The 27879-nt window shown below is 31.6% G+C and overlaps 1 protein-coding gene across 5 annotated transcripts in view; it reads left to right on the forward strand.

Annotated features, from left to right (window-relative positions):
* Imp (IGF-II mRNA-binding protein) overlaps positions 1-26703 on the forward strand; it is a 51952-nt gene extending 25249 nt beyond the window's left edge. Inside the window, exons 1-11 of one of the 5 annotated variants that reach the window (XM_015518943.2) lie at positions 3728-4299; positions 5741-5890; positions 19792-19959; positions 20181-20426; positions 20548-20685; positions 20797-20913; positions 20985-21120; positions 21212-21388; positions 21477-21698; positions 23035-23283; positions 23361-26703. In XM_015518943.2, coding sequence (XP_015374429.1) covers positions 5766-5890; positions 19792-19959; positions 20181-20426; positions 20548-20685; positions 20797-20913; positions 20985-21120; positions 21212-21388; positions 21477-21698; positions 23035-23283; positions 23361-23462 — 1680 coding nt within the window. In that variant the 5' untranslated portion in view covers positions 3728-4299; positions 5741-5765 and the 3' untranslated portion in view covers positions 23463-26703. Of the gene's footprint in view, positions 1-3727; positions 4300-5242; positions 5677-5740; positions 5891-19791; positions 19960-20180; positions 20427-20547; positions 20686-20796; positions 20914-20984; positions 21121-21211; positions 21389-21476; positions 21699-23034; positions 23284-23360 lie in introns of those variants that run through there. The other 4 variants (XM_015518950.2, XM_015518926.2, XM_015518919.2 and 1 more) reach the window with 4 other exon arrangements.
* Positions 26704-27879: the final 1176 nt, after the last annotated feature.

Consider the following 27879-nt stretch of genomic DNA (forward strand, 5'->3'; position numbering starts at 1 on the left):
TCATTACGTATTTAATTATTAGAAGTTAAAGTTCTTCTCTCATAACTTTATTCATATTTTTCCCTTCTGGAAGGATTTGACTTTTGCGCATTTTTAACGAATAAAGTGTTTTAATTTATAATTTTCCACGTACAATTTTTAATATATGATACCAACTGGTAGCGGCGTCTACTCTACAATAATAACTCTACATATAATATGTAACGTGTATCGATGTCTTAGAATTAACTGATACGTTTAAAGTGTCTATTCTCGTTTTTATACAACGTAGGTACATGTTTATATGACGTTTTTACACGACCCAAGAAGAGAATATATTATTTGTATATATATGATACGCACACATATATAAACTACACATGACGAATATTCATTAAAATACTTGACTCGTGTGTCATCTCATCTTTACTACAGTATAATGAATGTACATTGTACATGTGTGTGTGTGTTTGTACGCGCACGCGTGTAGTCAGCCCACTAGTATCTACATAAATATATATGCATACGATACAACATTGAACATTATCATTTTTTTCAAAGAGTTGAATGCTGCCGAAATGATAAGTAATTCAAATCTGAGTTAGTAATTTCCGTATGTATACCCAAAGATGTTTGCTATACGCTCTAAATATATATTAAGTATCTTACCTATGTTGTTTATAATTGTGTTTATAGTTGAATTAATTTTGTCATTTTATGAATATTTTCCAAATGCGCTGCAATTATAGACATAGTATATTATGCATCAGTGGCGTAGACAAGTGGTGGGACGTGGGGGTCAAATCCCTCCCATTAGCTTTATTTTTTGTTTTTGCTTACATTATGTAGTATGCACTATAATGCAATATTTTTTCATATTGTGAAATATGTGAATTGTGATCTATCGAGGTATTGAATTTTGACAGTTTTTTCAATATACTGATTACTGAATAGTCTGAATACCATTATAATTTTATTTTCGTTTATTTATAGCAAATTAGCAAAGTAAACAGTAATATTTATTTGGTCAAAATGGTCGATGACGATTGACGACTACGATTATGCTTTATTATAGCTTAATATCTTATTATTTATAGAGACAACAATATACAGTATATTATATATATATAATATGTATGACATATGTCTATAAAGTTTTGTTTACACATTTTGAATTTTCCAATATTATAAATATTTAAAATTTATTTTTTATTAATTTTATTAGACTTTAAATAATCATGCTAAACATGAATACCATAAACATTAAACAATAAGGTATCTTAGAAAAAAATTCTGAGAGGTTGGGGGATTTTCCAATTTTCACCTCCCATTTAGTTGTCGTTTTTTTTTTTGATCCCCCCCCCCTTTCAGAAATCATGTCTACGCCACTGTTATGTATACTGTATATATATATCGATGTAATATTCACAAAAGTGTTTTTTGTACAATGTACTTTTTAATTCTTATGTTTGGTGATTAATTGCCATAATAATTTAGTACTATAATAATTGCGTATGAAATTAGTATTATTTTTGTGTTTTGTATACCTATACTTTTAAACATTTACAATTTTCCACCGGAAACAGATGGCAATCCTGTTCAATTTATAACATTTAGACTCAGAACGCCGCTTTCAGATATTTGTTTCCCACCTAAATATTATACACATCTGTAATTTACAATATATAGTATTATCGGAACATTAGGTATAAAGTAATGTTTATTAATTACCTAATCGAGTGATGCGTAATAACATATAACGCACTATTGCCATTGTATTGTATGGATTTTTTTCATACTTTTTCGATTGAGGTCATTATCCATGTGCTATAAATTTGGATTCAATTCGACCCATTTGTTTCCAACGTTTTAATGAGAATTTATCGGCATGTAATCTACTTCCTCTGAAATATATATTAACAACAACAGCAACAACAACAACAACAACAACAACACACACACACACACACACACACACACACACACACACACACACACACACACACACACACACACACACACACACATATATATATAATAATTATTATAATAATTTATTGTAATAGTACCTATACGGCTATACCGTACTATAGTCTATAGTGTATAATATATGGAAGAACATATTAAATGCAAGGTTTGATGGGATGTTTGATTCTCGATATTACTGTTGATGTAATTCGGGCGCAAGGTCTTTTGCCTCGTTCTGCTGCAGCCTGCAGGTAGTTTGAAAATCCTGACCTGCAAAATATACGAAATATTTATTATCTCGGCGCACAAACACCACCATCACCATCCTCCCCACCTGGTCACCATATATTTTATGTATATCAAACGTTAGGTTACTAGTTTGCCCTTGTCCTGTACACCGGTATACAATATAGGTAGGGTATTTCGTATTTTCGTACATTTATCATAGTAGGTGTACATGAAATGTATTCATTGTGTCCGTGTAGAATACCGCATTCTATAGACCATATAATAATATATTATTCTACATTTAATCGTCTTGCTTTGTAAGTCTTCTGACCTGATAAATGGGAATTTTTTTTTATTTTATTTTGAGGGAGTGTTCAGGTAATCTAGCTTTGGGACTATCCTTAGAAATATCGTGAATATTTACTGTTAAAAAAATCGTATCATTCGCAATTTCTAAATATAACCCGTCCCTGCATGCTTCCCGTCGCGGCGCCCTGCAGCTTCAATCGCAAGCGCTCTCTTAGGATTTTATATTTTGTTCGTAAAGGACGAGACTGGCGGGGGCGATTCGATTATTTTTATCGACAAACATATGCAATTATGGTCTATTAGCCCATTCGGATATACATTTATTATTTATACGTGTATATTCGCGTTCGTTTATTCTTCGTATCATCTTAGAATAGGAGCAACGGACTCGCAGAGAGAAATGTTCAAAGGGAAAGCGTTGTCGCCGGCGTTTTGCGAGAAACCAGTGTCATAAAAAATAAATAACAAATGCGCGCATGGAAGGTCAAAGAAATGTCACGGTAGAGGAACACCGTTTTATAGACGGTTGTATAACTCTAGTAATTCTTAACTAGTTAAATGCAATGTTTTGCTCTTCAAATACAAAATACATACTATACTCAAAACCCATTGCTTTGCCGTGACGTTCACCGATATAATATTATAATGAATAAATATATCGTACTATATTGTTATATCATATTGCGTATAACGCTGTAACAAAAAAAATTACTTATCTTACATGATTTTCGAATTTTTTAAAAACCTCTTCCCTCTAAAAAAAAAGCAACTACACTTCTTGTACATATCTTTAGGCTATTAAATATAAAAATTTCATATAATACATTATTATATATACACGTCGTACACGTATTTATTAATTATAATGATATAGTTAGGAGAGTAATATACCATAATTATTATAGGTATATTATGTTGTATCTGTGCCGATTGAACCCCCGCACCGCTAGCAATCGGGCCACGGTTTGTACGACGTGCCCGAAATGGTCCGATGTTATCCCGTTCAAAGTATACGCCGATAATGAATGGCGTGAGTTTCATAGTAAAAAATAAATGAAACAGAGAAAAAATGCAGAGGAAGAAAGAGAGGAAGGAAAAAACACGTTTACGTTCGGGGCATCATACGACGTCGACGGCGGTGGCGGCGGTGGCCGACTACTCACCGCCGTAGTTGGCCACACTGCGTTTTATATATATATATTATACGTTCGGACGAGTTTTATATATTTTTTTTCTTTCCCTCTCTGTCTACCGCGGCCCGTCCGTCCGTAACGTTGTTTTTGCGCCGTGCGCTCCGACCAAAATCCATCACATCATACAATTAAAAGTACATTTATTTATTATATTTTCATAGAAATATAAATTATTTAAAGAAACAACATTTTTTACATTTATTGTGTACCGTCTGCTGTTGTTTTCGTTCGCGACCAGATAATATAATAACGTAACTTATTATTAACAACAATATTAGTAGTGTAGTACCTAATATAATTATATTATAATATAATATCCTAACTGCGGACTCATACATATTATATATTTTTTCCTAATATTATATTTTGAAAATAAGTTTTTTCGTTGTTAGTTTAAGTGAAATTGTGCGCGTTTTGTTATAATCGGTGTTTCGAGTTCCTCTCGTTAAAACTCCGTCGCCGTATTCGGAATAAAAACGTATATATATATATACTCCAAATAGTATATAATAAAAACGAAGCTCAATAATAATTTTCATTTCGCGCTGTCATAGTCGACGTCGTCTTCGATTGTGTGTATGTAAAACTGCTACCTAGGTGTATAAATATTACACGGCCAACAGTACGTAGTTTTTTTTATTTTTATTATTAATATTTTGTTTGCTCACTGGCGTCGACGGCGTAAACGCTTTTGATCGATTCGAAAACGTTTACCCGCCGACGTTGCTATATACTTAGTAATATGTTCATACATTAACGCAACCGTCTGGTTCTAGATTATTAGAATAATACGTTCCATTGTCGCCCGTTAACATTTTTTTTAAACATATTTTTTGGGGGTATAGAAAAAAAAATGACAAAAAATAAACATATATTTTTGGTCGTCGTCCACTATTCTCCAGTTCGATAAAATATTATTGTATTTAATATTTATCCTTGGTGGCGGTTTTCCTTCGCGTTACGCACGCGACAAGTCACATTTCCCACACGTGGCTTACGACGTTCACGCCGCCGAGACATTCCGATCGTCTCCACCCCATCACGAAACGGCGCGCTTCGTTCGCAGGTGAAGTCAGGGTGGTAGGGGGAACAAAAACGCTTCCCCTGACTCGTCGTACCTGCCGTGCGTACGCGATACTATATCATTATTATAACTCTCGTGTAAGGTAAAAATATTATTCATTTTTACGCGCAGTCTCAAACGTCTTGTGCATATTGGATGACACCACCATGGTGTATATATAATAATAATACTGCGCGGTTTGTACACCTCTTGCCGTGCACTATAATAATATGCGCGATGCACACACACACTCACACGCGCACACACACTGTAACCGGCTACAACAGAGGAGAGTCGTCGCCGCACATTCCTCGCGTGTGCGTGCGTGTAGAGGACGCGTCGCGTTGGAGGAGAAGGGCAAACGCGTGACGACGACGGCGACCGGCTGCGTGTGCGGCGTGCCGAGTTTATCGTACGCGTGTAATGTGTCGGTGGCAGGGCGAGGCGCGCGGGCGGTCGGGCGTTTATATTAGTCGTCGCCGCGTTCGAACGGGGATCGATATACGTGGAGTACGCTCGCGGTAAAATCCTCTTCCGCGGCCGCTAATACGATGCCTACCTAACCAACAAGTACCGTCAGTAGGCCGGAAAGAGTCGTAAAAATCGATTATCGATCTTCCAGAGTGTATAATATTATAATATAGTTTGTTTCGTAGTGTCTTATACTATCCAGTATAGAAGTTTGCAGCTGCACACTTCTACTATACCAATTAAACACTCATACACTCGTGTTATGTCTGTCGTTATGACTTCGGTTGTTGAAATCGCGAGCAAACTCATCTGACAGGAGGCGTTGACGATTGCCGCTACGACACGTGCACTAAATAATAATGCACCATAATATTTTAATATAGTGGTATATATATATGCTATATCATACTGCGGGTTGTGTGTGATAACTGAAAATATACTACTGTTGTAGCTTTAGTAGAACATGTAATAACATATTATAATAATTTACTGTTGGCTGTGTTGTGTGTAACATTGAATGTGTATTTAGTTCGAACCCGGTGCACTGCGTAGTTATGACCCCGAACGACATGGACCAGAGTCAACAGCAGGCCAACCAGGGTAACACTCAAGATTACAACGGTTACGCGTTTGGTCAACCGAGTTCTCAATTCCAACCTAGACAACCGGCCGTTCAAAGGTAAACTAATATATTATAAACATCTGAACCTTTGCTATTGTAGATTCGATTACCTTTTTCGCATGTTGTACAACTTGGCGAGAGCTTTGTGCGGCAGATCGCTGTATATTTCTAATGTACTATGGAAACAATCTCGCGTCATCGAATGGACGAGTATAAGGTTTTAATTTTTTAAATAATTTTGTCGCCGTCGCAGAGGGGATCGCTTCGCGGTTATCACGCATGACGCTATCGCGGCGAGACCAATGGCGGCCGTTGTGGCGGCGGCAACAACAGTAGTCGATGAGGGGGACTGCCGCTGCGTGTGCGTGGCTCGTGATGGACAAATGAATGAGGTTTTTACTCGCAGTTAGGGTTCTTGTCACCCCGCGTAACATGGCGGCAACACGCCAGTTTTTTCCTCCTCGGAAATAATCGTATATGAAATTGGGGTGAAAACAAAACACGGGGAGTAAGATTCAACGAACCCCGTACAATTCAATGCGCCGTGACTTAACTTCGTTTCTCCTGCAATTAACTACGTCCTGACAGGTGTGGATTACTTAAAATTTCGCGCGTCCGACAACTCCCTTCTTGGTCACTACATCCCACAAATCGTCAGAGATAAAAAAAATTGCGTGTTAGCAAATTTTTGTCACGTGGTGTGCTGCATCGCATGATTCCCGGCAACCTGTTTCCCCGTGCGTACTGCTCTGACCGTACTCGCGAGCGGTATACACGTTTCGGCAGTGGTCAATGACCGGAAGTCTATTTCGAAACGCGACCGTAATTGACGCACTCGCAACGGGTATATATAATGTATAACACGCGGGTAATATATGAAACGCAGTAGAATGCTACAGCTGTACTTTCTTAGTTTTTTATGCATACATTATATATTATACGTTCGCGTGTGTATGCGACATGATGCACACGACTTAATAGTGTGGGCAGTAAAAAAATATAAAATTATATAGTCTTTCGCCCGACCGTTCTCTTTAATGGCCCTTATTTACGTCTATTTCGAGTTATACGTGAAAACTATAACATTTTAATATACCTAACTTAGCCCTGCGTTCGATACCGTAAGTGTGCTGGACGCTTCGAGTCGCTGTCGCGACAAGCACTCGCGTATCCCTGTCGTTGGTAGAACTCGTTTCTGTGGGTTTATACAGTGACCTATTTTTTTTTTTGTGGGGATTTCAAGGAATGCAGAGTTCCATACCTTCGTATTGCACCCATGCTGTTACGCGATTTTGTGGGGCGTATTTTTATTCTTGGCATGTTTTCTTAGAAATCGTTTTTTAACAAATTTTGATTTTTGATTTTTTTGTCCGTTTGTTCCTAAACAAATATCATCTGTATATTGTTGTTGTTGGCGTTCGTCCTTGTACCGCATGTCGAATAATACACGTTTTAATAAAAAATCCAGTTTTTCATTTTTTTCGGTTGTATCTTGGTGTTTAATGTCTTCCTTGTGACACGAAACTAACGACTTTTTGTCCATAAAGTAGAATCATGTTTTGTTCAAGCCTGTTGCTTGCTATAATATAATATGATTAAAATATTTTACCAATCAACAATTATTCTTGATTTTCACATAGGTGACTCCATTTGCTCAATTAAGATCCCGCTTTGGGTCTTAAGCACCTCCTGAGTCAAAATTAGCACCATAAACAATTGTTTAAAAAGTTAGGTCCCATTATGTCACAAAAACCTGGAGCTTAAGCTCCCCCTTGTTATCTAGTTGCGCTGATGGGTATTGTAATAAAAATATTTTTCACTGGATGGAATATAAACAATTAATTATCCTTTAAAGAACTCATAAAATGTCATATCATATTAGATAGATATTATAATCTGTTGTAGCACTATTTATACAAAATACACGATCGATTCATGTATAACGATTATTATTTCTCAAAATTTAACCAGCCATTACTCGCTACAAAAATGCTAATGGCCTTAGTTGCCAATGCTAAAAAACATCTTTCAAAATTATAATCGTTAATGATTATTATTTACCATACTGATCATTTTTTATTTTTCATAGTTTATGTTTTAATTCTTTGTCTTGATATGTTTATTTAATTTATATTATTTTAATGTGATAATACATTTAAGAATCTAAAAAAATAATAAACAACAAACTTGCACACACCTGTATAATGTTCACAATGATATACAATTTGCTCCAAAATGGTTATGACTAATTAATATATAAAATAAATTGATAATGCCATTGAGTAAAAGATTTTTAATTTAACTCATTATCATTTAATTCGATCCTACTATATTCAAGAAGAACTACATGTATTGTATGGTTGAGTATTGTTAACTTGGGTAAACTTAAATTTGTACATTTTGTAATTTTCTTTCCCAGTTGTATTTTAACCATTCATAACGCCATTAATCGAGATAGTATAGTAATGCAAGTAAAATAATTTCAACTTTGTTTATATATTATTTATTCTTACTAAATATACTATATATTTAATACAATATACATATTATATACTTGACTATTTCCTATAAAAATGGTTTTCTGTATAATTATTAATTTGTTTTAATAATGACAAACAAATATATCTGTGGAAATACGATACTTAATGTATAAATAATTCAACGAAACTTGCATTCTAAACATCATTAGTATTAATTTTCTTAATAACATTACGAACGGTCGTTGTACTATTATGGGCGGGTTGCATAAACGTCCTGTAACTACTTACAGATCTGTAAGTACGTTAACGGATCTGTAAATAAAATTAGGTGTTGCTTGAACGCTCGGTAAAGTTACCGGCTCTGTAAATTATCGGCTACCGGACCTGTAAACTGCAGATCCGATTTGGGCTCTGTAACTAATTACAGATCGGTTAAAATAATATAATATTATTATTATGATAAGTTAAACAAGTTTTACTATCAAAGATTATCAATATTCAATTTATATTATATATTTTTTAGTTTTTGCGATTATTAAAGAATAAAAAATATTTTTAAGTTAATATACCTACGCGGTTACGCACAATTTTTTGGTTTAATATGGTTTAATTTATTTGGTAACCACGGTTATTAATAATTTTATATTTCTTTATGCAACCCGAGAATAGTTTACACAATCATTAAAAACCTTATAGAGCCAGTAAATTACAGGGCTGGTAACAAATTTACAGACTGTTCTTTATGCAACCCGCCCTATGTATATTGTATTCCCGAATTGTGTTGATATAAAACCTCATGCCACACAAACCGCGTCTAACTTGCTATTTATGCGAACGCATAGTTTCTTCATAATAGGTACGCCTCGTCGTGTAATTACCGATTGATGGTAACCACTGTAGTGGTTTTAGACTATAGTGGACAGAACTTATCATTTTAGTATCTCTAGTGATAAAAATATTATTTTACGATTGGCCGAATAATAACAAGAAAATACTAATTCATCATGATGGCCGGTCTATTATAACAACCTATTCGGCGTCACGTACACGCACAGTGGTAATGTTAAGGCGGAGGAGGTGCGTCTATTAGATTATATATTTATGTAGGTACGTCAATCGATATCATTGAAATGGCGGTGACATAGGGAGTGTATGTGTATATATGTATAGATACTTATATATTATAGTGAGTCGTGCATACATATTAATGTTGTGTGTATGTACATACTCGTATGTGTGTATAAAAATATTCACGAATTGTACGTAGATAACTAGCTTTCACGTAGTCAAACACAGTGAAAAGGGTAAAGATGAAATAGCAAAAACAAATCGCGGGGTCAGGTGGACGAGCGTGTGGCGACAATGATAGAAATAAAAAACACTTTGACTGCAGCAGCAGAGTCGAAGCAGGTCGGATTCGCTTATTATATTTCATTATACTTATATAATATATATACGTAGTGCGGGTGGCCCCCGTGAGTTGTGCGTTTTTTTATCATCCCGTCTGTAATTTCAACTCGCGTGTGCATGCGAACCGCGCACAATGGGGCACGCGTTCTATCCATAATAACCCGTACAGCGCGGGGGTGTGGATCCTGCGTACGGGATGGACCGGCGGCTGGACAATCACGTGCCCGCGCCGCCTACTATTTATGCGAATGTATAGCTCGTGTGTGTCGACAGCGCGTGTGCGTGAGTGCGGGGGCGTACGGTGAAAGGGGTAAGCGAATAATATGACGCGGGGGAGGAGGAAATTTTTTTGCGCGTGGGACGACGTCGCCGCTGCGGCCCGGTGTTTTTGATATGGTGGTCACCGCCGCAAGGGGATAGATCGTATTTATTGTATAAGGTTATCCTATGTATGTTACGAACACACAATAACTACAAAACATTCATCACGCGCTCGTTTATCGTATTTATGATTTAGGATTAATCATTCATTATTATAATATAATATTATATTATAGGTACCTATAATAGTTTAATAAGTTAGAATTAGTTCAAATGTAAATTACAGTTAAATAATATTAAAATTAGCAGTAAATTAATATTTTTCTTACAATTTCCAAAATATTTCAAAGCATATGCTAATTGAGCTAAATATTCCTTAAACTATGAAATATTCTTAAATATAAAAAAAACTTACGAATTATTCTCAATCGAACGAATTGTTCACATTTTTTATTCTCTTAATACTGCATACCATCAGTTAAGATATATTAAAACATATTAATCTTGTCTTTATATACATAATATAATACGTAAACATATATTTTTAGTTTTGGAACGGCTGAAATTAGCTTTTTATAAATGATTTTCAATATCACATAAATTAGTATATAGATTCATAAAATCCAAATAACCATAGAGTTATTTTTTTATTACTGTAATCTATATAGTCTATATGATTAAACAAACACACGTACATATTCATACATGCATTTACACTTTAAGATGGTATAACTATATTATACATTTATAATCAACATACAATATTAAAAGCATTGCATCAATGACTTTGACCTAAGATTATTATAAAACTACATTACTATAAATATTATTTATTCTATCATTAGCAGCAATGCTCAAACATGGCGTGACATAATATTTAACGTATGAAAAACAGTGCACAGGTAGATAAAAAAAATGTTTATTTTAAATCTTGTTAAAATGCGCTCTAAAAACATTTTAAAACTATTTATATCATATTAAACGATATTACCATATTAGTACTTAAAAGTCTAGACTTGTGACTCATAATATCCCTAGTTGTCTTACAATCGTTTTAAGTATACCATTGGTGTAATATGTAGATTGTACTATTATCGTCGAACGTGTCAATTAAGTACATTGTACGACGTTTATGTTTTTATGCAATTAAGTAAGTTAGGTTTTTGCATGCATTATTTTATTGAATAATTATAAAATTATAGTTTTTCATAAAAACGATAAACTTACATAATACTGTTTTATATCATTAACCTTATTGGCGATGTTTTAAAAAATATATCCTAATTTTTGATACTTAGATAATAGATATATTAAATCTTGCTGTTTCAATTGAATATCTCGTTTAATTTGCTTTACATTGATACGAATTCTCTCCATTTGCAGTCACAGTGTTATAAATGTATATAATAGTTTATATTTATATACCTACAAAGTAAAACAGGAACATATTTTAATCGTGTTGATTTTGAGTTTTCCGATTTTATTGAGTAGTGTTTTTTCAATAATATTTATATCCAGCGTATGCGTGCGTAGGCAATATTTGTTCCAAATGCTAGACATTGACCCTTGGCGGCATGTGTGCAAAACAAATTCTTTCCAGTAACTATTAAATTTCAAGGTCGATTTACAATATCCCCTTATTTTTATACCCGCCCATTTATGTAATTTAGCTTGCCTCGTTTCTCAATATAATAATACTATAGCCTATGTATATAGGTACACGATATAATATAATATCCCTTAGCATATATTATGTATTAAAATCGAATTAAACCAGTCACACGATTATTTACAAAATACGATTTAATTTTTGTAATTAATCCTGCTATACTGTATTATATGACGTTTTGAAAATATTCGCTTTTCTTCTTTGTGTACTACTTTAAAGGGTCTTGAGGTTTTTCTGTATAATAAATATTTATAAAATAAACCCTTTTTCATAAATCTTAGATATTTACATCTTCATTTCCCTGTTATTGTGTCGCAACTTGTATAATAATTTTATAAGAAAACTATTTTTCTGAAATATATGTTTATGCATAATAATTATAATGTTTAAATTAGACTACTTCTATTAGTTTATTTATAATAATTTTCTTTTTCACAAACCCTAACATCAACGTAAATACCTCATTATAATGTAGCTAAGCAATAGATTATGTATATATTATAATATGTATATTCATGGTTATAAATTTATAATTTATAATTTTAGTTTTATGCAGTATAATATACACTATCCAGAGTATAACAGAAATAGTTAACAAACTAGGCTTTGGCATTTATTTAGTAGGTTTTTAACTGTGGGGGAGGGTACGGTCTGTTAAAACAAGTTTATATGTGGCAAGGATTTCTCACTTAAACCCGGATGGTCTTCCATCCGGGGACTAGTGACACCAGCCCATATTTTACCTCAGCATATACGTTTGTGATTGAGACCAAACATCAGGCCATTATAATTATGTAACTGCAGTTATAACTTTTATTTTAATAAGTATTAATTTTTTAAATGTATAATTAATCACTATATTCTAAATTTAAATTGATACCTAATATGTAAGAATAAAATATAATATACACATGGTTAATTCTAATTAATTTCATCTGTCTGTTCTCTCTTAACATTTAACGAATCAATAATGTTCTAAAGGTCCCTAAATATAATTTAACTGACCATGATTGGCCATTAAATTTAATTGAACCATTAAATTAATACATTTTTTATGCAACCCAACTATATAGATGTTTAAAACCTTTTTTTTTAATATATAATTTACCTCAAAACGTATAATCATTGTATTTATTGCTATTAATATTTTGTATTAACAAAGTATATATGAACATATAGTTAGTATCATGAAAAAAGTGGTCAAGTGTTTTTATAATATTTTTTAATTTTAAATTTATATTAGGTACATTGTTTTTTTTTTTTGTCACTTTTTGCATGATGACAATATTTGTAAAGGTTAGAATGGTTAGACGATAGTTAGGTATTATGATATAAGAAAATCTGAAAATCTATTATTGGTGTATATTATAATATGACGGTATGGAACTCATAAATATACCTAAATAACGCATGTAACATTGTAACATGTTGTTATAAACTATAATGAAGATTTATTTTATTTGTTGTAGTTAAAAAAAATAACGTTATCGGCCTGTAATCATCATAGGCGTAACTGCTGCTTGATCTTAATGACTGCAGCGTTTTGGTCAGAAACGTCCAGATACTTGAATTACATAACAATATGCATATTGCGCTCGCGTTTATTATTGAATAGAGTTTTCGAGGGTTTTTATAAATAAGCTATACAGTTAAAGAGCTATTGAAATTCGATATTACGATGGGCTTATAAACTCACTGGTGCGTATATTTTAAGTACATTTCCTCCCGTAAATTATATACAGCCAATAATGTAGGCAATGACAAATATTTTAAATCACAATTCTTATTTCAAACTTTTTTCGGATTTACTGTATAATCATTGGCTTTTGTTTATATACTATACAATTAAGTTAACGGACATAATATTCATATTAAAAAAAATCAATGATATTTATTATTTTATTTATACGTAGTAAAAACAAAAAAATAACTTAGTGTAAAATATATTTAGTTATTTTTTATTTATTAACAATTATACCTATATACGTATAAATCGAGCATACATAGTTTGCTATCATATAATATTAATATAGGCCATGTAGCGGTTTTCTTTATAAATATTTGGTTTTAGTGGATGTGATCCAAAGTTTAATTCTACGATTTATAGTTTCAAGGGACTCAATATATAGGTATGTACTATGTAATGTTGTATTGTACAAATATCGAATAAATATTTGTTTGGAAATTTTTTTACTCAGCTCATAAAATTTAAATCAATTAAGATTTAAGTGTTATTCTTAACACATTTGAACATAAAACACAATACATATATTACATATAGGTCGACCGATGCTCAATAATATTTAGTAAAAACGCACATTCCTGCGAAGTATTGTTTTATAACTAAAAAATTGCTTAAAAAATATATTTCAAAATATAATAATATAGCTATAGGCAGTAGTCATAAACTCATAACATATTAAACTCACGCACATATGTATAGGTAGTAGAGGTCTGAACGAGCTAATAATTTTCAGCCCGATCTAGCCAAGTAAAATTTTTAGAAAGCCCGTCCCATCACGCTAATAGTTTTTGGCAAGTTAGCCCGGCTCGATCTGGTCCAGTAATATTTTTAGAAAATCCGGCCCGGAAATAGTATTTGGTTAGCAAGCCCAGCCATGATTGGTTCGTATTTTTTAAAAACTGCCCTGCTTATACGATTAAGTCCATATGTTTTTGTCCAATACGACCCTGGTTAATGGTGTTGTGAGAAAGTTCAGTCCGAAGTTTTTGTATTTTAATTTAAGGAAAGTCCGGCCTGGCCCTGCCCATGCAATTATTTAATATAGGTAATACCGTTTAGGAGGTGAACACGATTTATATCTTAAATTGTAGTGGTGGGTACGCTCTTCTTCTCGTGTGCATACTGTATTGAATGGGATAAATTGGCTATGAATTATTAATAAATATTGTGAATACAATATTACACGTTATGCTGACACACACGTTACGTATTATTTATAGTTATATGATTATAAATTATAATAAAATATGTTATAATATTTTATATTTATTATAAGCGACAGGGCTTATTTACATCAAATACAATACTACACCTAATATCTTTTGGTGAAATTTAATGCTCACCAATATACGACGCGGTAGTAATTTTCAACAATATTACCTATTATGTTTTTTTTTCATATTGGTACTTTGCCGAGTTGTTTTATATTATTATCTTTTGTGGATTTCAAATTCTCCAGTTATAAAGGGGTGACCATTTATAGTTATTTGATCACAATATCACATTTTTTATTATAAAATGTATTTCTAATTCATTTAAAATAAACATGATATATCTTTATATATGACAAAATTTTGCCTTTTGGTGTGATTATTGAATAATATCATAATATAATTTATAAATTTTCTCTAAAAAATGTATAAATAATTGAATAATCGACCAATTCAATGTGAATTGTTTTTATAATTTATAAATGAGCGATTAATCCAGATGTGTAGACGCGTAGTATGAAGATTAGCCTCTCGCCTCTGCATGTATCATATTAAAAATGTTCAGGTGGAGCAAAATGTACACAAATTACTATACCTACTAAAATCAACACATTTTGTATTTCATAATATTATTGACTTACCATATAGTAATATACTAATACTAATTACTATTATATAGTTATTAAGTAAACGAGCGGTTGAGAAATGTTATAGGATGTATTGATCAACTTTCGTGGAGTATACCAATGTAAAATTCAAAATTCGTTGTTCTGGTTATACGAGAGTTGCTTACTCTTGAACGTGACTAAAATAATGGCTAATTAATAATTATTAATTAGTTATCATTCAATTCGTCTCAAGTGGAGAGTATTTACGAGTTTTTTTAGTAGCTCCCGAATGCCTTAATTTTAAATTTCAATTGTAAATCGAATTTATCGACACTACAGGGCCACCCCCATCTTAATACCTATCACTCCTTGATCTACATGCATGAGTAGTTATTGAAGTAAAGCGGTCGAATTGTCAGGTTACAAGAGACGTTACCGGTTATCATCGGAGAATCGGAAACAATTTCGAAAGAATATAAAACTCGTGGCGTTAGCTTCTGTGTTGGTAAGGACCAATAGGAGAATGGTTTACAAATTATTGTCTGAACTAAATTATTTATGTTGGTGGCGAAATAATATGAACGTGTGTTGAGAGCTGCAGCGTGCCGATTTGTATTTTAAGAATAATTTAAAAAATAAATTAACGATTAACATCGTAGATAGTAGATACCATTAATACAAAAAATCTTCATGAGTATGTGTGTACTGTATAGTGGTGCGCATTTATCGCCACTCTAGATAACCCGATAGATAATATTGTGATTTCGATAATCTTCAAACGACGCTTTAAAACATTGTCTTGACAACAATACTATTTTATGCTGCCTTAAGCCTTTATTTCGTATTTATAAATTATATCAGCTTAATTACGACCGCTGTGGCAATTGTTTACAACGACTTACATATTATATAATTATAGGTTAAAAATAATATATTAAGGATGTCAGCCGGATGTTATATGATTAAAAAGTAATATCAAAAGTATATTAAATTACGGACTTTTAATTACATACATTATGATAATGGTAGGTATATACTTTATTCCATAATAAGTAATAATCAATGAATTTAATAATATATAGGTACCTATTGTAATAATGCTTGTTTTTTATATTCGTGTTCGCCATGAATACGCCATACGTTTCAAAATAACTGAGCGTATGGCAACGATTTTTATTTTTCTCTTATTGGCAGGGTATGTACTTTTTCATCAGACGGAATGGTACAAAATATTGAACTTCGAGTTTCACTCATCTGTTACAATAACTGCACGTTAAATTATTTTCTCCTGGTATCATTTATGTATTTTTCAATTATAAATTAAATATTGTTAGCATATACAGTAAAACTTCGATTATCCGAACTGATTACATCACAAATTGATCACACTGAGTTCGGATAGGCGAAAGTCCAGACTCCAGATAATAGAAATTTGAAAAAATATTATTTGTACAATGAATATAGATGAATTACTATCGCATATTATCGCTACTTATTATATTTACTATTACATATTACATATCATTATGTTATTAGTTACTACGAATATAAGAATATTACTAAATATTAGAGACTTGTTATTATTTGTTTTTTACAAATTGATTAATTTTTATTTGACAAATGACTGATACACGTTAATAAGCTGCTACCGGATGTATGCGTCATACAATTTTATACATAGATAAATATTCGGATACTTACATAAATTGAAATGAAATAACGTTAAGATAATAGAAGTTCTACTGTACTAATATAACGACATATTGGTTGGTGTGTTATGATGCAATTTCAATATTTCGGTATTGGGTTAATAATCGTTTTGATTTGGTTAGGTATCTGCACAATATGTAATTTGTATTATATACGCCACTAGTATATTTTTTAATTTATGTTGGGCTGATAGCTTAAAGTTAAAAATCATTAACATTTTATTAAATGATTAGGTTGACTTAACAGATTTCGTGTTATTTAAACATAACTAACCTAGTGTCCGTGATTTGTCAATTAAACTTTATGTTGGCGAATAAGTTGCATACTCGCATAGAATTCTTTCAAGAAAAATAAATAATGTAATACAGTAAAACCTCTCTATAACGAAATAGCATGGGGCCAAATATTTTTCCATTATAAAGAGCTTTCCGTCATTTGAGGTAATAGAAATTTTATATATTATTTGCACCGGAACTATTAACATTTTCCGTTATATGGAGGTTTCCGTTTAATAGAGGAACCGTTATAGAGAGGTTTTACTGTATTTCAATATAAAGTCAATGCAATCTTCGGACATCGTAATGAACGATCATATTATTTTATATTGATTGAATTAAAAGCTTTCACGTTTCGTCAATTGTTGAGGGTCTCGAGGCGGGTAATTTATATACAAAAAAAAACCTTATACTACGTGATACTTATATAGCTGACAATGTTATATTTGATGGTCATTTTAGGAACAATTTAGGTGGCTTTGATCGGTTTTTTAATCTGATCTTACATATAACGCTTAAGAGGAGTGGAGCTGGTGCTTAAACATTTTCACTTTCACTCAAATTTCGCTTTATTCTACCCGTTTTGTATCATTTATTGCATGAGCCAGTGTGCAACATTTAGAGTTATGCCCACATACATTTGCATGTAATCATTTTTATACTGGGGTAGTCATCAATAATCTGGATTGCATCCACCGGTTTTTTTCCGTGAAGTATTGGAGTAGTAAACCGTCTGCGTCATTGTCGAAAGGTGTACAATTAATTATGAAACACCGTAGTTTAAAAATAATTTCATTCCTCCCACGACCCATTCGAGTATGTGTGTCCATTACCGTTAAAATTGTTTTTATCGCATACCTTTAAAAGAAAATCATTCAATGTGTTTTTTCCAGTCGATTTGTGGGTGACTTATACCGTCTTGATAAAATAGCAAATTTTCCCTATAATTGCATTATTATGGACGAACATGAAACCAGATATCGTCTTTCCTGACGACTTTTCGAATCTCTCGATATTGTCATGTCAAAATTGTACAATATTTCTCTTGCTCATCACACATTACCTAATGTGTCATGTGTGTAAACCGACAGTAGGTACTACGGAAGGAAAGGACGGTGGCTGTCGCCGGGTACCTTATTCGACATCCGATACCGCCATGCCGAGAACGGGGGGAGGGGCTGCCGAATACAGAGTATTCTACTAATACGGTACACTACACCACCGCCGTACAAAATCGTACTCTATCCTAGCAGCAGCAGCAGCTGTCTACTACTACAACCACGTTATAATATTATTTCGTTGTCGATCGATTCAGATTTCGGTCCGCTACTTGGAGAAGGCTATACAATTCTTTGACAGTGGGTTTTCATTTAGTTAATCTTGTTAGTACACTTATTTAATTGTATTTCCTTTACTCCATGTTAATGTAATTAACAATGAAATTACAAAACTGCTTACATTAATATAATACAATTTACAATTGATTGATAACGGGAGAGTTCTGGATTCTGGAATCGACATTAGGCGGTCACACTGTCGAGCACGATGGTCCGACGCGGCGCGGCTGGCTATGTGAAAAAAATAACACCGGCAACGTGTACACTAACTGGCCGCTAACGCCGGGTGCTTGCGACAGTGACGACATGGCAACACTGTCGGACGGTGTTCTCGGCGCCGCCACCAACACTCCCACCGCCCTGTAATTCGTATTTCGTCTCTTCCTTCGGACCGCCGGGCGCCAACGTTTGCGAGATCGAAAACCCAATAACGATAACTCTAACGCTGTAAGCCTGTAACGCACACCTATAGTACCTACACAGAAACACAATCAAACACACGCACACTTGCACACGATATCGTTTACGATATTTTTGTACACAAACTTCATAAAATAACATCAATTATATTATAATAATCGTTGAATCGTCCACGATAATCGTGTAGTGTGTATAACAACAATGTATTATATATTTTAATAATATAATAGACATTAGACAGTACTACAATTAGTCTACAACAACTGTCAAGTGTAGAAGTAGTGCTCTAGTACAGTAGTACGTAGTAAATAGTAATACGTTATTCTACGTCGTGGTAGTAGTAATATCGATTGGCGTCATTACAATAATAATAACAATGGTAATAAACTAATAAATAAACAACAATAAAAGGACAACGACCCAGAGTCATGCGGGACTGTAGTAGATAACGAACAGTCGCAGTGTAGGGGCAGATGATGAATTACTGATTTGGGAGGTGTAGTACTACTAGTATTGCGGCTAGTCGTGGAGCTCGTGGTGGTAGCGGTGGCGGTGACGGAGGAGGACGTCGTTTCGCAACTATGTCGACCATTATTTTCGGTACACGCTCGATGTTCTTCGAACCACCGCTGTCCGTCATCCTCCCGCACCCTCGACACGATGGTATAACACGTCATGATATACGACGCGGCGGACTCACGTGGTCCACTGTCTTCTGATTTACTCGTACCGACACTCAATAATCTTCAGTCTCGTTTTCGTTCTCGTTACAGCACCAACAAAATCGTGATCAGCAACGTGCCCAGCAGCGTTCGATTCGAACAGTTGGATCAGATATTGTTGCAGTTTGGTCAGGTCAAAGACATCGAGAAGCTCAGTCAACGCGATGGACCTACGCAGGTCATACAGATTACATTTGAATCCACCGAACAAGCACACAAGTGAGCATAAAATGACCTACAATCCCGTCCCATCACGCAAATACTAGACACTCCTGGACTAAGATTAATTTCCCTAATGTTACCTTTTGTAACTGAGTGAAATTGTTAGCTTCCGCTCATATTTTTTTCTTTTTAATTTCCAATGCCAAATGCGTATGTGATACAATACATAGTAATTATACATTTGTCATACACTAATTAAATGTATCTTATTTTCATAGTGCATTAGCCAATTTGCCAGGTTTAGAGCTTGAGGGTTGCCAGGTAAAAGTCGAACCAGCCATGGAAAGGAGAAATCGTAGTGCGATAAGACAAAGAACGTATGGTGCTCCTGGCGCTACTCCTACTATTGGTAATAGACAAACAGAGTTTCCGTTGCGTATACTAGTGCACAGTGATATGGTTGGTGCAATTATTGGTCGAGGTGGTTCTACAATCAGACAAATAACACAACAGACAAGAGCCAGGTAACATAATATATGTGATTAAGTATAATTTTATTAATTTAGAAAAAGAAAGTTTGGTTAAGTTTAGTTGTTATTGTTTTAAATTAGATAATTAATATATTAAATAATAAAAATGTTTTAGAGTTGATGTTCATAGAAAAGACAATGTTGGCTCTTTGGAAAAAGCTATAACAATCTATGGTAACCCTGAAAATTGCACTAATGCATGTCGAAAAATTTTGGAGGTCATGCAACAAGAAGCAACCAACACTAATAAAAGGTGATTACTAATAATAAATTAAATTGTCACCTACTAATTCATTTTATGAAATATGAAAAATAATATGTCACATAAAATTACAATATAAATTTCTTAATTATAATTTTTTAGTGATGTGATACTGAAGATCTTAGCTCATAATAATCTGATTGGTAGAATAATTGGAAAGGAGGGTAATACGATCAAGAGAATTATGTCTGAGACTGAAACAAAAATTACTGTATCTAGGTAAGTAAAAATACAAACATGCTCATGTTTGTAAAAATTAGATAGTAATCAATAATTCAAAATAATTATAGCATAAATGACATCAACAGCTTCAACTACGAAAGGATAATTACTGTCAAAGGCTCAATAGAGAATATGTCTAAAGCAGAGGCTCAAATTAGTGCAAAGCTCAGACAGAGTTTTGAAAATGATCTACAATCGATGGCTGTAAGTATTTACTCTTCAATTGTTATTTAAATAGCACCTGATATAGTTTATAGTACATTACATTACATTACATGTAATTAATTTTGCTTAGCCTCAAACTGTTATGTTCCCTGGACTTCATCCAATGGCAATGATGTCAGCAACAGGTATAACTTATCCAGGCCGCGGTGGTCCAACTAATTATCAACAATTTGCACCAGCACCATATCCTCCCATGTATCCATCCACCATTCCGCCAATTAATCCAGCTCTGGCTGCAGATGTACAAGTAAACATACAAATTTAACTAAATATATTAAATTTTTATCAAACTTAATCTATTTTTGTTTAACACTTATAATATTATTTCATTTTAGGAAACAGCATTTTTGTTTATTCCAAACAGTGCTGTTGGTGCTATAATTGGTACTAAGGGTTCTAATATCCGTAATATGATAAGATTTAGTGGCGCATCAGTCAAAGTTGCATCCACAGAAAATGAAAAACAAGGAGTAATAGGTAATGCAGGTGACGCAAACAGTGCACAACAAGCTAGCCGAAAAGTGACAATTGTTGGTACTGCTGATTCCCAATGGAAGGTAATAACTTCTACCATAATTTCTATATTTTGGAATTCTATGACTTCTTTTCTTTATTCACTTAATGACATGTATTTTTATACTGTGGGAAGTTTAACCAATTAATTTACACTAATAGAAAGTAAAACCACAACTTTTGATGGTTTCACATCTTTACCTCCTCCCCCCTCAAAAAAAAAAAATTAAGAATGTGTGTAAAAAAATAAAAATGGGTCTAAGGTGAATTGATTAATTCAATGTAACAAAATAGTGTAAGAAGTTGTGTGTGCAGTCTTTTATTATAGTCATGTTGACATAGTGTGTGTAATATAAATAATAATAAGATATGTAATATGATATAATATACACTTAAGAGGACGCCACACCCGTATGTGTTGTCTCCGTCTTACAAACATATAACATACCAAAATCTGTTTAGCGCGGTACAACTTTACTCCCTTTGTATTTATAGTAGAATTACCAAAATTCCATAACGCATAGGTAAGAACTTTATGTGTGTCATAGCATCGTTATTTTTTTGATAACATAAATATAATTAAAGTTATCAGCTTAAGAAAATACATTTATTTTTATTTTTTCATTAAATTACTTAAAATTATTGATTTGTGCTATCAAGAAAAATAACGACGCTATGACACAGATAAAGTTTTTACCTATGGGTTGTGAAATTTTGAAAATTCTATTATAAATATTGAGGGAGAAAAGTTGTCCCGCACTAAACAGATTTTGATATGTTATACGTTTGTAAGATGGAGACAACACATGCGGGTGTGGCGTCTTCTTAAATATTGTTAATGTACATTTCATAAACTATAGTACTATAACGATATTGGAACTAATACCAAATCAATCAGCATAATATAGTATAATATACCACAGTTTTGATGAGACCGATAAATACTATAGTTGATGTTGGTTGGTGATATCGGTCATCTTTTAATTTGATTTTCATGGTTTATTTTGCATACATTAAAAAAAATATATATATGTAACCTAACCTAACCATTCCTATTCATTATTTATGTTGAATTTTATAAATATAATTAATTTTAGTTACCTACTTGAAAACTATTAATTTGACTTGATAATTGTATTTTTCAAATTTCAAACAAATACTTTTTTTAATTCTTTAAATAACTTCCCTCACTGGATCATTCTCAAAACCGCCACTAATTTAAACATTTGATTTATAAAATATATTTCCTAGGACATTTATTAACATTTTTAGGTTTTATTTATTTGCTTTTTTCATGTTATGAATTAAATTTTTTTTAAATTTTTTTTTTTCAAAGCCTTGTCATCACTATTCAAATATTAATTTGTTGCTTTTATACAGGCTCAAGGAATGATATTCGACAAGTTACGAGATGAAGGTTTTGTTCCAAACAATGAAGAAGTTAGATTGACAGTAGAAATAATGGTGCCTAGTAGTCAAGTTGGTCGCATAATTGGTCGAGGTGGATCTAATGTTAGAGAATTGCAACGAGTAACTGGATCTATAATTAAACTACCTACACAAGGATCAACTGATGGCACTGAAGATACTACCACAGTACACATTATTGGTCATTTTTTGGCTACACAAGTAAATAATCTATAACTATATTTTTAATGATATTTTAATAAAAATTATTATTAATATGCTTATGTTTAAATTCTTAGTCGGCTCAAAGAAGAATCCGATCGATGGTTGCATCTGGAGCAAATCCAGTGCCACGTCCACAACAACGCAACAGCAGACCCACAGAAACACCACAACAGTGAGTTGATGACAGTTACCATTAGTTCCTGGCAAATATATCTCCTCCACCGACGTTAAAGATTTCTACATTACAAATAATGATATTTGCATGATATATTATTGTTGTCGGTTTATTTGCTACTGAAACTAATGGCTGTCTTCCTCACACCAAATCAAGAGCTACTGTTGACCTTATAGGTCAAAGGAGGGGATGTGACTGATTGCGTGACCAAGAGTACAAATGATTGTTATGGTACAGATTGAGACGGTTTTTGTCTCTATCTACCTTTAACAATCGGCTCTTTTTATACATGATTAAAGTTAGGGATTTTTTTTTTAATTAAAAAAGAGAGGGAGACAAAATTTTGAAAAAAAAAATACCTTTTTTTTCCTTAAATTTATTTTTGATAAATTGTTAAAAGTTATTTAATTTTTAATTTATTAATTTTTTTTTGTTAATTTTTTTTTATATTTAAAAAGTATATATTATATATATATTTATATATTTATAAAAATTTTATATAAAAAAAAAAAATTACTATGGTAGGATGTAGCTCTCCCTTCCCAGGAGGGTTACATAGAAAATGGAGATACAAAATTTCAAACTAAGTTACAATACCCCTCTAAATTAAAACATTTTTCTCATTTAACATCTTCTCCCATAAAAACAACTTAAATAATACGCAATCTATTATAACTTTTTTTTTTGCTCTTTACTAGGTTAAAACATTGACCTTGCTACAAATTTAGCGATAATCCATCCATCCCCCACTTACAAAAATTAAACAATGCCACAGTAGCATTTCTAAATGGACTAGTAGGAGGTCTAGTCCATAAAATATTTGTTATACTATATTTAATTATAAAAAAATAATATACAAAATACATATTGTTGACATTTAACAATTTTGTCTCTAGCATCTTGTTCTAGACTAACATACATAATAATCAAAACATACTCAATTTATTATGGGCATTATACAATTATAAAATTATAATTCAAAATAACAGTCTGTGACTTAAACATTGTGATTCACATCAATAGAATATTTTTTTGTAATTTATACACTACACAATAGTTTCTATTCAGTTTTATTGTTATATTTAAATTTAATAATTTTATATTAGAACAAGAATGCTCTGACCAAGCAACCCCAAGCTTTACAAAGCGCTTAACCAAAGATTCATTATACATAGCTCGGTTACTGGGGGAATTTTAAACAATTATTGAATTCACATTTTTTTCGGTTATAAAAATGTTGTGAAACACTAATTATTATTATTATTATTATTAACGCAACTTCATGGGCATTTGAATATGTAAAAAAAATTTAATTAAATATACAGAATAATTGAAAGTTAATTAATTATTTTTATTACTATTATAGGATAGGCATTAGTAGATTTGTGGGCACATTTCCTCCCATATCTATTATTTCGTTTTAAATTTATAACTATACATTCATTTTGTACTTGAAATAGTAGTTAAATCCGTACAAATGGCCATTTATATTTTGAACCATTACAGATTTTATCATATTTTATGATATCAACATATTTATATTAGTTGTACTAGAAATTAAAACGGCTGATTGATATGATAACAATTTTATATTAATTATACAAAAATGTAAATGGGGTTTTTATTTACTACTGCTGAATTTCCACCTATCCCTGTTTACAATAATTATACATATTCTACAACTTAAAGAAAAATAAAAAAAAACAAAAAAAAAATTGGATTATTCAATATTTATGTGTATTTTAGAACTATATAATAAACCATTTATTATTTAATTTTTTTTGGCAATTTTAAATTGTGAAAATAACGTCATTTATTTTATATTTAACCTAAAATCAATATTACAAGATAATAATGAAAATAACTTTATTGTGCTCGTCTTTAGTTTTATTATTTTTATTTATTATTATTATATCTTTGAGTGCTTCATTTTTATAGTTAATCTCATTTTTGGGCTTTATTTTTTTCTTGGACAAAATAATCACTGTATGACATGAACGCATATACAATATTTTTTATTTGTGTCTACTATTTATATTTTAAAGCTTGTAAAATTATTTCATTAGAACTATATATATATATACATAAAAGTACAAGCTTATGACAAGAATATCCAATTGATTAACAATAATTTACCTATTAATTTGTTGATTTTAATTTTTTATTAAAAAAAAAAAATACTTATACTTTTTACACAAAATATTAAAATTATTGTTTCTATTTAAAGCAACAAAGTGCATAATTTAAATTACACATGTTGATTTATGTGAATTGATTATTGCATTAAGTTCTGAATAAATTTCATCTCCATCACATTTTGAGGCATTCAAGTCATAAGATAAAAACAAAACTTAAGAATAAATAGTATATGTTTGTGTATGTATTTAGATCACCCATATGCCGTAAATAAAGTAACACAAAAATTAGCATTTTAATATTTATAGAATTATTGTACGCTTTATATTTTTTCTTTTAAAATAAAATTTTTATTTCAAAACTTATCATAGAATAGTTTGGTGAAAGGGTTAGTAAAAAAATTTAAATAAACGAATAATAATAATTAAAATATACATAATGATTTATAAACTTTATTTCCATAACACCACTGGTAGGTAAGCCGACTGTAAAAAATTTAAATAAAAATAACAAATATATATAATATTAAAGAAAAAGTAAAAAATATATAAATTAAGACCGAGAAAGAGCTAAGTAAAACGCTGGGAAAAAACCACGACAGCCTCACCCGGACACAACAGGAGTATATATTATTTTGATATTTTTTATTTTTTTTTTTTTGGAGGGGGGATGTTAGGCAATAAGATGCAGTTTTTTCTACAATCTGTCCATCAGCCGTTGAGTGCATTTTTTTTCCAATGTATCGTTTGTAATAGAATTTTAATATCTATGTATGCATGCAGTCAGGACTAAGATAATTATTTACGTACGTTGCATTTTGTATGAATTATTATTATATATATATGTGTCGGAGATATTATTATGTATTCAGTTATCTTGTTCTTGTTTAATTTTGACGACGTAACGCGCGCTGTTAATTAGTTTTGTATACAAACGTGCATTTTATTAATATGTGTATAAGTGTCCAGTGTTTGTGAACGCTGTGTTACAGTCTCCTTTTTCTACCATGGGAAAAAAATTAAATTATTCTAGTTATAAAAAAATTTAAAAATAAAATAATCGTATATATGTATGTATGTATATGTATAATATATATATTATATATATTTGTTAGTGTAATTATTTCTATTATTATACCTTTATATTCTATAAAATCCCTAGGTCTACTCCTCTCAGTTTCTCTCTCATTCTGTGTTCCAACCATTGTCTAATGTTAATTGTTCTTAAATTTAGATTGTTCTGTGACGTTTTGAATTTTTTTGAAAGTGAAGCATCAGATCACGTTATTTGGAGAGTAATATACTTTCTTAGCTTAATCGTGTATCTTATATGACAAAAATAAGTCATAGGGTCACCCTTTCCCTCTTAAGCATGCTCCTGAGGTTTTTACAATATTATTTGTGAAGAAAAAATATGCACTAACAAATAAAATAATGATAAAATCATTTTACTTGATATTGCTATGAAGATAATATAATATAATATAATATTTTCCATTGTAGTCATTAGTGTTTTACTAGTGTCCCAATAGTCAGAAGTGCTAAAATCATTGAATAAAACACTCTAGTGATCCCAAATATATCTTTAAAAGTATGTTGACAAATTTATAAATAATACTTCGATAATGTGATAATGGACATTCTGAGCGTATTAAAATTCTTACAGAGGAAAAAAATTTAAATGTTGCTTTTTTAATTTTAAAATGTTAACTCTTTTACGTTCTTTTGTAATTGTATAAATATCGTGGACTTTTATGAACGTGTACAGTAAACCCTTATAGTATTTTAATTTATACAATACCTACTTATAACACTTTAATTTTTGATTTTTAACTTTTTTTTATAATCATATACTATTGTAGAATTTATAGAAATACGATGCCAACGTCATTCTAAATTATTATCAATAATCATATTATGTATTTGTATTATCATTAGTATTCTAAATATTTTTTAAGTAATTATGTAGATATATATCTTAAACCGTGTAGTAGTCGATGTACACTAGACATCCTAACGAAAAGCCGGTCATTAAATTGATAGTCGTTAGGCTATTTTGCGTCTCACAACTTGGTAACGTTTCACTAAATTTCTTCTGGAGTCGTGTCATTTTTTGGGTGCAAAATAATACCTTTTGTCATATAGTGATCATCCGCAATCGTGTTGCAAAAAAGGTAAAGCGTCCACAATCGTGTTTCATCCATACTATGTGACCCTAGCGATTTAAAATTTATAAAATTATTATACTTACTATTGTCTATTAGGTACCCATTAATAAATTAT

Source organism: Diuraphis noxia, unplaced genomic scaffold, assembly GCF_037042655.1.
Source record: "Diuraphis noxia isolate RWA-SAM2 unplaced genomic scaffold, SU_Dnox_SAM2 contig0004, whole genome shotgun sequence".
In the NCBI taxonomy this organism is placed as follows: Eukaryota; Metazoa; Arthropoda; class Insecta; order Hemiptera; family Aphididae; genus Diuraphis; species Diuraphis noxia.